Here is a 13,868-nt window from a genome sequence, read left to right as displayed (position 1 = left end):
GAGCTGAAACTCGTAATATAATACAGCCGAACATATCGACGACGTGGTCTTCATGATACGCACAAATCAATACGAATCAAAATACACGGTGAAACCATTCTAGTAGTGATTGGATAAATTTACGCTATGCAACAATAACTTACTTTAAAACCTTCCCCAATCAAAGTCACAATAGCCCTCAGCTTTCTGTCATCCGATGGGTTTTTGAAGGTGATGTCCTGCGTCTGCGCAGTGCCGACCTTGAGCGACCCCCACGACAGCTCTGTCTTTGTGCATCTCACTGCCGTTTTCTGCAATGACAATATAAAAACATTATGATTATATCAGAAAAAACAATGTAGTGTTAGAACCCATGTATCACAGCTTCAGAAGCTACATTCTACACAAATTAAGAGTTTTCATCGATAAGTAGGTATTTTGATCATCTCACGATAATCTTATTGAAATTTAAAAAGTATGTGGGTACCTATTTATTTAGGTAATTATGCCGCAGATGCCTGCATGACCTTTTATATTTTTTACGAAAACAGTTTATTCCATGTAGACAATAATTATATTAAATACCTTTTTCTGTCGGGGCAGATGCTTTCGATCCAAAAATTGTTCATTTAAAATTTCCATACATTTCGATACATCATTATCACAAACTAAGATTATATTAGGTTAGGATAGGTTAGGTTAGGTTGGGTTTGGTATAAAAAGAAAGTTATAAAAGCTCATGCGGGCATCTGCAGCACATTTACCTTTATTTAAAATTTTGAATAAGAAATCAATTCGAATATAATATATAATTATTATAGTTCTTAAAAATATATACCTACAGTAAAACCCCGATTTCATGTTTCATGAAAGTACACGCAAATAGTGGGAAAACGTGAATTACAGACATGTAAAATCAAGGTAACACTATATATATTATACATAATAATAAATGGCGGTTTTTTTCTACATATTTAAAGGTCTGGCCATGGTCTGGCCATCAATTCAGATTGTAATCTATCTTTTCATCACCCACAGACCAATATTCTTTCCTATTCATTTTCCCACATAAAAGAATGGGATACAAAATATATCACATTACATAATTATTGGTATCCATAGTAACGCAGACTGTTGATTGTAGACAGCAGGTTTATTGTTTAATATTTTAATTATTATCTAATTATTCATATTTCATTACATCTGATTTATAATTATTATTGCTAAAAATGATTACTAACTAATAATTTCATGATCTTAGTTGTTTATTGTAAAACAACCCATGTTGTTACTACTGATAATTCATAAGTGAAAAGCATCTTTGCAAAATGAACACTAAACAAACATATTGTGATAGTAATGAATGCATCATTCAGAAGGTTGAATGCGGTGATTTAAAAGATGCTCTCAAAACAATGTTGTCAGAATTGAAAAAAGATTGTAATTTCGATGGAGCCAAAGCTGTTCTTGAATTTGTTCATGATACACACCGAGCCCACGATGATTCCAAATTTGAAGTCACAATTTCAAATGACTGTCAGATGAAAGAACAGCTAAAAGAAACAAAATCTCTGATGGAAAACATAGACAAAACATTTGTGAATGATTCCATATTTGAAAATGACAGAAACAATCATAAAACTTGTGCAACGAATATAAACGACATGTCAGAGAATCAATCATCGCATAAAGTAATTCCCGGTGAACAAAGCATGGAGAGTAAGCTAAAAGAGACGAGAGATATTATGGAACGTATAATGCTTGTGCCGGTAGACGAGTCCGAATCACCGCAGCGGAATAATTCAACTTCTGATGGAAAAGGATTGAACTCTATATGTAAAACGATAGTCGATGACAAGATCCGTGAAACTGAAAGCATTTTAAAATGTTTAAGCGGTTCGATGGATACATATCCGAGCGAAAAAGCATTAATTGACAAGGAAAGTTTCCACATACAGGAAGATATTGATGACGATATAAATAAGGCCATTACCGTGGAAACAAAAATTAAACAAACCGAAAAATTGATGAGTAGTATAAGTTCTTGCATTACCGTGACAACGCAAACTGTTTTAAATGATATGATTTCCACAGATATTCAACACAAAGGTAATTTGCAGGATACATCAAAAGTAGAATCGGATAATACATTGGAAGAAATAAATTCTTTAATTAAGGGAGATATTGATGATAAAATTCAATCGATTGAATCTCTTTTACAAGAAGTCAAAATGGCTTTGCAGGCTTCGAAGACGTCAAAATTGCATTATGAAAAATGCATTGATTCCGTAGAAGACAAACAAAATTCTATTGAACCATGTGAAATTGTGTCCAACTCAAATGAAAGCAATGTTGCCGCACCGCAAGAAATCGTTGCAAATGTAAATGATAACTGTATAAATTCATTGAAAGAAATGAGTGACATTTTACTAAAACCTAAAGAGATATTGCACCCGATTGAAAGTATCACTGATAATCAGCCAACTCCTGGATTGGAAGTTGAGAGAACCGAGTCACCGCGTATTGATAAAACGCTAGCAGACAAAAAACTTTCTATTGAAAGTTTACACGAGTCTATAAGAAAATCTATTACACAAAATAAAGAATTGTTAAATGAAGCGCAAATTATTTTACATGAAAATGACGGCAACGGAAAAAAATTAATTGATGTCATAGAAAACGACGAGTCACAAAATATATTAGTCTGTGACAAAACATCAGACGATTACAACGAATCGACAAAGCAAAGAGAACACGATGAGAGTAAATGTAAAGAGGTCGGTAAAAAGGAAACCAAATGCCATGATAACATGTCTGAAATATCAAGGATAGCACGTGGACCAGTAATGACAAAGAAGTTCATAGTGAATTTGTGCAAACAGCAAAAGTTGTACACGACTCCATACTTGAACGACATATTGTATTTACATTTTAAGGTGAGAGTAACCTTTCCCATTCTGTGATGTCAAGTCACGTTACTCATGTTTTTTAATATCTTATATAATTAACGGATTAATAAGAGCCAAAACCAGTCACCATAGATGAAGATTTCGAAGCCGAATTTCGTTTATGACTTAATGGCGGTCAGGCCATAAAATACTTAAAATCCAAGCGCGAATAATGAATACACGTTTCAATTACGTTACAAACTTTAATGGATACAGGAGTAACTATTGAAAATAGCATATTCTTTAACATGCATTTAAGTTCATCCCATATTCCTCCATACTCAAGAATTAAACCTTCTTACTACCACACCTAGAAGGTTAATATGCACTTCATCCATTTCACATTTTAGCTTTTCCTAGAAATATCGACAAAATACATATAAAATAATGATGAAAAAATGTTGCCGAAACCATTTCACTTTTATAATAGTTATATTGTAAAACTAGTAGTGGTCGACTATTACTATTTTTATATATAATTCGGAACACCACAGAATAGATTAACAAGATAGAAATGTAACAGCCAGTCGACATGGACGAAGGTTTTGAAGCTAGATTTGATTTATTATTCAGGTTATAAATTGCAAGAAACAAAAAGGGCATCGGGTGTCCTAAAATATCACTAAAATATCACAATATAATCATACAAAATATGTAACATATTTTTTAACACGTGTATAAGTTTATCCCATATTTCTCCACACTCAAGATTTAAAACTTGTTCCTACCACACCCAGAAGGTACTTCCCATTATTTCTATGTTACATATCTATTATAAGATATTCGTGCCAAGCAGGACTTGTACCTGCATCCATCTCATTCTGGCCAATGTGCACCATACCTTATCTTGATGAAATTAACTGACTATGCGTCTGAGATACTTTCAAATTCCATTAATATTAATAGTTTAATCACCATTTTTATTAAGGAAATAATATGTAAATCCTACATTGTGGCTTACACATACCGGATTGCCAAGTCGTGTAATACATCTCTGTGCCCATCCTCTCACTTTACTACAAATCACTCTGCTATTTCATATACATCCACAACCATTATCCAATTGACTTTTTCTTGTCCATAACACATTATCACCGGCCTTCCGCGTGTGAAGCAGAGATAGCAGGCCGTGATAACGTCAAGGTCAAAGCGGGGGTGGGAGACAGAAACGCACGGGGTATGTTGTATTGTGGCTGGTTTATTTTAAGTCGTTACATGTTATTGTCATGGCGGTCGGTCGGTAATTGGCGGGCTGCAAACGTGGCTTCTTTGCGTCCTAGCTGCTGATGCTTGGCATCCGAGGCGATGCTCGCTGTCCGATGGGAGATAGGATCGGGGCTTGTGGCTTGGCGTGCTGCCGATGTGGTCCTTTATTTCCTGGGGATGCTTGAGAAGTCTGCCGACGCGGTCCTTTTGGCGGGATATGTATCTTGGCTTCGCGTCCGAGGCGAGCAGAGACGATGCTCGCTGTCCGGCGGCCAATCGAAGAAGACCTTTTCGCGCGTGTTCAACCGTCAGATTCGGCGTCATCCCGCTCTTGGTCGCGAACCTCTCTGTTTTACCGACAAATTGACCGGTGGCGGCGCTATCGGTAGGCCGCGTCTGTTTTGGCGGGATTCTGACGAATTTGGATTTTTGATTTCGAGGCGGGCTCCGCTCGGCCGAGAACCGCGAAGAGTGGACGTAGGCTGTGGTGTTCTGGGAAAGTTGATGGTTCGGTCCGCCCTTTGAGGTAGTCTCCTGTGGGAGACTTTCATCTGGTATCAACATTGTGGTTAAAAAGATAGAAAAGATCTTTAGTTGACAATATATGTTTTTCCGACTTATGCATGGGATACACGAGAACTCTGCCATTCTTACTAGTGTTGAGTTGTGCGTCCTTAATAACTATTTGTAAATACACAAGTGCACAAGATGCAGAGCTGACTAGCCAACTATGAGGGCAAGAGCTGTGTTGAACCAAATCGCTTCAGATATCAATATATCCCATTTGTGTGAGAGGTAAATCCAAGGTAAAGCAAAGGTAAGAATCATTCACACTGTTTTATCATATGCCTTTGGAACTTAAGTATGGATGAATTTCAGGGGTTTTCCAAAATTGAAAACCTGGATGAGTACACCGGCTTAAAATGCTTATTCCTGGAGAACAATGGAATCCAAGGCATTGAAGGATTGAATACACAAACGGAACTGAAATGCCTGTACCTGCATTACAATCTGATAAAGAGGATTGAAAATCTGTCCGGATGCCCACAGCTGGACACTTTGAATCTGGACCACAACCAAGTATCCAAGATAGAGAACTTGCACGCAGTACCAATGTTGCAAACGCTGAGTATTGCGCATAATTTCCTCAGTGCTGTTGGTGAGTGTACTTACATATATGTAGATATTATTATCATTTTATCTTGTAAACCTACCAAATCCAAAACTTTTTTCACGAGACAGTAAAAGTCCCACGTTCACGTGGCTGGGACATGTATTCCGGATGCCGCCAAAGAGTGCGGCACTTCGTACCCTTGTGGCACAGCCTCAAGGGTTCCGTCGCCGTGGCCGGCCCTCCCTCACCCTGCAGCGATGCTACAAAAGCGACCTACGTGCTGCAGGTCTGACATGGCGGGAGGCACAGGAGTTGGCGATGGACCGAGGGAAGTGGCGCCAACTTGTGCTTGCCCTATGCCCCAATGTTGGGACGTGACAGGGTGAAAGAAGAAGAAGAAGTAAAAGTCCCATACTTCATCCTTACTATTCCTGTAATGTATTTTTCTGCACGAAAATCCATCGTTTTTTGAACTATGGCTGCAGACTGGCTGCTCGTACAGTGCGGAACGCATGATAAGAAACAAACTATCCGCAACTCGAGTCGCTGAATGAGTTTCTCTTGTGAACCGGTTGTGACAACCAAAAGCGTAAACGTTGATTTCTTTTCTCCCGCCTCATGGTTGCTGGAAATCAGTTGACAGTACATAAGGGCCCTAATCCGGCACTATCCAAAGATATTTTGGTAAGCGTACATTACGTGAGAGTTATTAAATAAGGTTTCAGTGTAAGAAAACAACCGTCCATAACAATTATTTTGACAAATAATAGAAAAACATTTGCTATAAATATACCGCACTAGCGTGAAGTCCGGTGGTTTTGACAAAAAATAAGTCATAGTCCGAGCGAGAGAGAGCAATGCAATGTGCTCGAGTTCATGTGGGAAATATCATTTTGATGTTTTTTTTATTTTCCATACTTTCAAGTAATACGCACAATCAGACTTTATATAGTGCCAGATTAGTGGGATTTCGGTGTACTAACATTGCGCATATTTGGCATCAATTTTCAAAATCGAATTTAGTTAGAACTGCGGTAATAATATTAAAATTAATTCATTGTTTACAGATGATATTCAGAACCTAGTCGAGTGTAAACGGCTTTCCGTCTTAGATTTGTCATATAACCGAATAGAGGACCCCCTGATCTTGGATGTACTGGCTAACGTGCCGGAATTAAAAGGTAAAACAACATAATGGTCTTAACTTATTTCATAGTAATAACACACGAGTACCCTCTTGCCATGTCGTCACTGAGGTGAAACTGAAAATGCGTGTGTTTAGAACACGTATGGACTTATTTCAATGGATTCAGTATCTTCTTTCATTCTTAAGTGATAAATAGTAATTAATGAACGCTCCCCGTATATACAAAAGATATATTGTGTTTAATGGTAATTATATAAGTTTGCCAAAAATCTCACATTATCGACAAATTCTGCGATTTATTTTTGATATTTCTTGATATAACTAAATTTAAAAGGTTACTAATTGCTCGGTACTTCTCCCTATATGCGCAAACGGGATATGGTGTAAGACTTTCTATTTGGTAGCCAACTTAAAATGACACCTGCCCACTCCACATTCAAGTAATGACAACGATACTTGAAATAATATTTAAAAATCCTCAGTCATAGGTAGAAATAATTTTGTTAAAAACTGGAATATTTACATACATACATCGGAAAATACCCCCCCCCCGGTAATTTTAATATTTACATTATTTTTTTACATGGTCTTTTCAGTGCTCGCTCTGACAGGGAATCCAGTGATACGGAATATTCCGGCGTATAGAAAGACAGTCACGCTGCGGCTTAAATCGCTGCTCAATTTGGACAACAGGCCTGTGTTTGCGAGGGACAGGGCCTGCGCGGAGGCGTGGCAGAGAGGGGGGCTCGACGAGGAGATGGCCGAACGGAATCGCTGGATCAAGAGAGAGCAGCAGAAAGTCATGGACTCGGTGAATTATTTGATCCAGATGAGGAATGAAAAGCGGGCGGAGAAGGCGTTGAGAGAAAACGAAGAAAGGACTGAGGTATATTTCCATTATTGTTGATGTACAAATACATAACTTGGAGAAACTTTCGAAACATACCTATTCATACAAAAATTCTTAAGGATTCTTACCAAAATGAGCTACCAACAAGTTATATATTTTCAAGGAAGAATGCGACAATGTTAAATATATATAATCTTGAATATAAAAAATAGTAGTTATTAACAAGTTAAATTTAGTACAAGAATGTCCAAACTAGATTTAAAATGATCTATGTATGAAATTAATAATGTTTGAATGGCGGAATTTGAACAACCTCAAGTAGCATAGTTATTAATAAGATCTTCAAGTATAGGTGGAAAGAAAGAGTTTGTGAGAGATGTGTTTTGAAACTCCGCTTGCTTTAGAATTTTTCTGGGATTTTTCCAATACATACGTCTGTTTTTAAGACTCCTTCTAACTTATGTAATATTCGTCTATGTAAGTTCAATACCGTGGAAGAACCATTTGTCAAAATGTTCAGGAGGGACAAAAAACCTTGCAATTTCGTCAATAAAAAAGATAAAAAATAAATTTCAATGCAGTTTATTGTGTCTTCCTGTTTTATATTGGAAAATATATTTTTATTATCGCATGCGTCTGTGCAAATTAATTGCCATAGGATTATTTTGTAAATCAGTTGGACCTTACCCGGTACTGCCGCAACTCTCCTCTTGTCCGTTGTATTGGATCAGGGATATACGCAGTCTTGCTTGCTTCTTTAGTATGGATTTTAACCGAGTGCAAGCAGTCTTGGTCAATTTCAAAATTTGAATGCACCAATCAATGGGCTTGTGCCATTTAACCAAGAGTGCCAAAAATACGTATTTTGAACATATTGGCTCATATGCGGTATTGAACTTACATCGACGTATTCATTCTTATATCTTGTATATACGAGGGTGGGTCAATAAGTCCTTAGAAAAGCCGACAGGTGGCGCGACTAGTACTGCAAGCGGTTTGTTTTCATGCAGCGGCACTACCGATTCAGTATGCTGCGAAGTTTCAATCAGATTGGTCGGGTTGTTGTGTGTTTCTCGTACATTTAAAAAAAAAATTGCTTGTGGAAAATGGAGAAAATTGAGTTTAGAGTTGTTATTAAACATTTTAATATAAAAGGGTTAACAGCAAAGGAAATAGAAAATGAGTTGGATTTAGTTCACGGCATATCTGCTCCTTCACTTGCAACTATTTATAACTGGTTAAATGAATTTAAACGTGGTCGTACATCAACAAAGGATGAACCACGCTCAGGACGTCCTGTAGAGGTGACTACACCAGAAATGATCAATAAAATCCACGATATGGTGTTAAGTGACCGAAGATTAAAGTTGAGTGAGATAATTGAGGTTACAGGGATCTCAAAAGGTAGCGTCATTTCTATTTTACATGACAAATTGGGCATGAAAAATATTTCTGCAAGATGGGTGCCGCGTTTGCTCACAGTCGACAATAAACGCAGTAGGGTGGTGGCCTCTAAAGCCCTGTTGTCGCTCATGCAACGCAATCCGGATGAATTTTTTCGTCGCTTTGTGACTGTAGATGAAACATGGATACACCACTATACTCCCGAGACGAAAGAACAGTCAAAGCAGTGGATTGCGAAGGCAAACCATGTCCAAAGAAGGCGAAAACCGTAAAATCAGCTGGTAAGGTTATGGCTACTGTATTTTGGGATGCACGTGAAATTATTTTCGTTGACTATTTGGAAAAAGGAAAAACAATAACAGGGGATTATTATGCATCTTTATTGGACCAGCTAAAAAACAAAATTGAAGAAAAACGGCCTCATTTAAACAGGAAAAAAATCCTCTTTCATCAGGACAATGCCCGTGTTCACACATGTTTACGATCAATGGCTAAAATTGAAGAATTGAAGTTCGAATTGGTCGACCACCCACCGTATTCGCCAGATTTAGCCCCCAGTGACTTTTTCCTTTTCCCAAACTTAAAAAAATGGCTAAGTGGACAACGTTTTTTTTCAAATGAAGAAGTCATCGATCGGACAAATGCTTATTTTGAGGACCTTCCGAAAACTTATTTTTCTGACGGTTTAAAAAAAATTGAGAAACGTCTAACCAAGTGTATTGAGCTCCAAGGAAATTATGTTGAGAAATAAAAAAAAAATACAAAAATAAAACCTGTTTTAATGCTTTTTTCTAAGGAATTATTGACCCACCCTCGTATTATAAATATTGGATGTTAAAAAATTATTAAAATTTATGTTTCTTTTTCTTTAGGCATGGTCCTCAGCAGACATTTTCCATTGATATTACACCATAAAATAATTCGACATTGTGAAAATTAGTAGTAACCATCTCAGATACATTCAACTTACGTGATAATCCATAAATCTATAAAATTAGAACTACATATAGAGAATGTTTTTAAATATACTATATTAGTTTATTTTATGAAAATATATTTTGATTTCATTGAAGGTTAATGGCGATGTATCTGCAAACAATTTGCAAATCAAGGATGCTCTGCCCGAAGTCAAGAGTGACTCAGAAGAGAGTGCGCCGGGTGACGATTCTACAAGTGAATCAGATGATGACGTCGACAGGGATGGAGTCAAACTACCATTTAAAACTGAAAAGATAACTTGGTCAGAAGCGACAAAGAATACTCGGTTGATTCAAGAAATTAATAGCGACAGTTCTGATACTGACGACTCGTCGTTGCAATTCGATAACAATGATAAGACCAAAGCGTCTGAGATGCATTTGATTGCTAATTTATTGAAGAGTTCCAATGACACATTTCTATCAATAGAAAAGAAAAAACCTGATGAAGTATCCCTACAGCATAAACTAAAAATTGTAGAAATTGAAGAAGATCATTCTGAAATACAACCGGAAAGCGCAGCTGAAAATATTGGACAGTATAGTATTGAATCTACAGATACCGAGAGCATAAGTTTGATCGGATCAAACAATTTACTAGTCGTTGAAATAAATCAACAATCTGATAATATATTAATCGAAGACGAAAATGAAGTAATTAAAGATAGCAGCGATGCAGGAGACAATACAGAAGAAAAATCAGATAAAAGTATGGAATCTGAGAAGGAAAATGAACAGGCTGTGTTATACGAAACTAAACGGCTAGCGATGGAAATTTGTAGCGGTATTATAGCCACAGCCGTGCGGCATGTTGAAAAATGTTCCGTAAGCGAAGTGAGTGTCTTGCGCCGTATTGAGGCTCTGGGCGATGGAAGAAATGTGCAGTACGTTGATGCAAAGTTGCCACATGTCGACCCTGCAAGCTCCATGTCTGACGAACTTCAAATTTTATCAGAGGAGACGGATCCTATTGAACCGAGTGATATTGGCAAAGATGAAGAAAATTCTACAGTGTTGGATGAGGATGGTTCGAATTCAGGTAATGTGTTTTTTTTATTAATAAATCTTAGTGCCTATTCGAGACTTAGAAATCAAAATAAATGACTGAATCACACTGTTAGCGGTGAGTCATCAGGTGATGTTGTGTAAATAACATTTTCCATTTGATTTTTGGAAAATAAATATTGAAATATGGGTGAGAAGAATAATATAAAATATGCCAATAATTAGGATATTGAGCACTATGGAGTTGAGCCTAATTTTTATTAAATTGAAATACATAGTAGTGGATACAAAAATTTACATCGATTTTACACTTATCTATTAGTGAAGATAAACAGCCTGAATTCAATATTTTTTTCATATAAAATTGCCCTTTGAAAAACCTCAATTGTTTATAATCAATTTGCGGTAGATAATATAGTTTAGTACCTAAGCACTAAAACAAAAGTACAGTAAAAACAAAACAATGATTTGGTTCGAAGATTGTATGCATACAAATACGTATACCATCATCAGCATTACGAATACATCAGCTGCCAGGTAATTAGTAGCACTAGTAGGGGTAAACATCCGCACGCACACCATCGACCAACCAAATCATTGTTTTGTTTTTACTGGACCTATGTGTTGGAAGATTACTTATTTATTTCGTCAATGACAATATAAAGCTAACCTTACGAACTTTGTGAAAATGGCTCGACAACTCCATAATTCAAGTGGACATAGGTATTTAAAATACAAGAATATACTAAATGCCCCTAATTTTACCCTACTGTAGTGCAGCACACTGCCTTTAACCTTAGCAATAGGTAGGGTGGCCAGCCAAATATTCTAGCCTGGGGGCCCGCTTCAGGATGTGGGGGCCATGCTTATGTTAATTTAAAAATGACAATATCTCTGATCACAGGTTAAAAACCAGGTAAACCATGTTAGTCACTGTTTTGCTATCTGTCATTCCACTTTCATCTATACAATATAGTGATCTTAAAATTAGTTCGTTTTATAATATAATGTCGACATTCGCATCAGACGTCAAGTATTTTCCAAAATAGTTATAGTGATTTGTTCTCAAGAGATTGAATATTATATACTTACTTGGTGGTTTATTATTTACAATTTACATAATAATTTTATGAAATTTATCACTTGGCATTCAGTACATTATGTAATGGATTGATGTCATTAATTCAGATACAAAGGAGCACAATGATAATAACCAAATAGTACCAGTAAACTTTTTCAATGTCAACAACCAAAAAGATGAAGATAACTATGAATTCGACATGGAGAGTGAAATCTTTGCTGCAATTATGGATCCCGACATACAGAAAATCGATCCCATGCTCAATAGATTCGATGGGATTCAGAGCGACCTCCTGGACAAGTACAGACGGGCGGTTGAAAAAAAGAAAGGGAAGACGGTGCTCCGATCGGGATTGTTTGTCCACGAGTGCTCCACTTGTTCATTTGAAAGGAACAGAACCGAGATGGACGACTGGATGTTTTTCCAGCGGTGGAATATGGAAAACCACCCGGCAAACTTTGTGGACGTGCTTTTGGATTCAAATGCTTCCGAAATAGGCGTTCAGGACGTGGAGCAGACCGTTTTCGACATCATCAAGGCCAACAGAACGGACATGGATGAGTTTTTCGACGGCGAAAATATCAGCGAGGTTCTCGGGCTTAATTTTGCTGAAATCGGTACTGATCGTGGACCTCAATTGCTTATCTACGCAATGTTACGTAGCTGTTTATTATTGTCCTTCGTATTGCAGTGATAAATAATAAATGTGTTGATTATTTTGCTTTCGTATAAAGAGTAAAAACGACTTCTAGTTCATGCCCAACACGTTATCACAGCCAAGTAGGAATTGCTTTTCACAGACATCATTCACATTGCTTTGACGTATCAGCCACTATAGAAGTTGCCCTCGACTACACATTTTCAAATATAAATACTGAATAATCGGCAGTCATTTTGTTGAAAAATCTCAATTTTTTATTAAATCAACATTACATAATATTATGTGGGAACGATTGCCAAATACCGAAAAGTTTACATAATATGGTCAAAATCTCCATAATCTCCAATGTCAAATTATTTTTGCTTATATTGATTTGAATTTAGGCTTGTTTGACTAAAAAAATGGACATAGTATTCTTATTTGAAACTTAAACTAAAATATTAAAACTATTCATTTACCAGGGAACACTAAATTTAATGAGAACTTGCTTATACTAACGGGTGAGGTATAACAGACTTCGAATGTCGAGTGCGTCGATATGCATTAAAGTTTGTCACATAAACGAAACTCGCATTGAATATTTTAGGACTGTCGGCGAGCTTTATGTTCTCTGAGTTAGGTCACAAAATAATAAAATTAGGCTGGCTTCAAAACCTTGGTCCAGGGCAACTGACTTTCACATTTTATTAATCTGTTCCGAGTCATTCACACTTAAAATACAAAAACTTTATTTACCACAAATGTTGAATTGGAAACATATCCATATTTGAAAATAGACCCACCATATTAATTATACCCTACGTGCATGTACTCATTTTATGAATATTTTACTCTCACATAGTGTTAATTTATTATTCTAATTATTAATATTTTTTACAACGTTTTTCTTAGCTCGTATTCTTATTTGTTCGGTGGTTCTTTGTCCGGTACAAATCTTTCAATCGATTTTTAACTAACTTCCCGACTAGCTAGACATTTGAAACTTTTAGAATATATCAGAACACGATGCCAATGCATTTTTTTAATACTTTTAGCCATCTTTAAGTAGAATTGAATTCATTTTCAGTTAATTCTGTTTTGTATGAAAAGTTATATCGACACCATTATTAGTTGCTAGGGGTCTGGGGTCCTAGCAACTAAATTATTAATATATACGTGCGTTACTATGGAAATCAATATGACATTTCAGTATTATTTCTATCAAGTACAAATTTTTTTGATCGTCTAAGCTGATCAAGTCAAGTTTATATGATTCAACAGAAAATTTATATATAAAGTTGTATATAAAAAGTTCTTTTTATCTTGTAATTATTCATCTTTACTAGATAATGATTAAAAGAGCTTTATTTATATTGTAGATTTTCACAAAGTATTCATTATTTTAAGTAAGTAGCTCAGTTTCGCTTCTTCCAATTAGCACATAATTTGGTTTGCTTTGAATGAAATTGAAGAGTGTTTGGAGATGTTAAGCTTTTTAATTTAACTAATGCCTGGCT

At 36.3% G+C, this 13,868-nt stretch overlaps 1 protein-coding gene across 1 annotated transcript in view; it reads right to left on the bottom strand.

Annotated features, from left to right (window-relative positions):
* The window catches only part of spd-2 (centrosome assembly protein spindle defective 2), a 57,163-nt gene that overhangs the window by 9,473 nt on the left and 33,822 nt on the right, over positions 1–13,868 (bottom strand). Inside the window, exon 16 of the mRNA XM_085949455.1 lies at positions 144–290. Coding sequence (XP_085805581.1) covers positions 144–290 — 147 coding nt within the window. The remainder of the gene's footprint in view (positions 1–143; positions 291–13,868) is intronic.

The sequence above is a fragment of the Rhyacophila brunnea genome, unplaced genomic scaffold, assembly GCF_057557595.1.
Source record: "Rhyacophila brunnea isolate RB1 unplaced genomic scaffold, BYU_Rbru_1.0 scaffold_22, whole genome shotgun sequence".
In the NCBI taxonomy this organism is placed as follows: Eukaryota; Metazoa; Arthropoda; class Insecta; order Trichoptera; family Rhyacophilidae; genus Rhyacophila; species Rhyacophila brunnea.
This window is presented reverse-complemented; position numbering and strand designations above follow the sequence as displayed.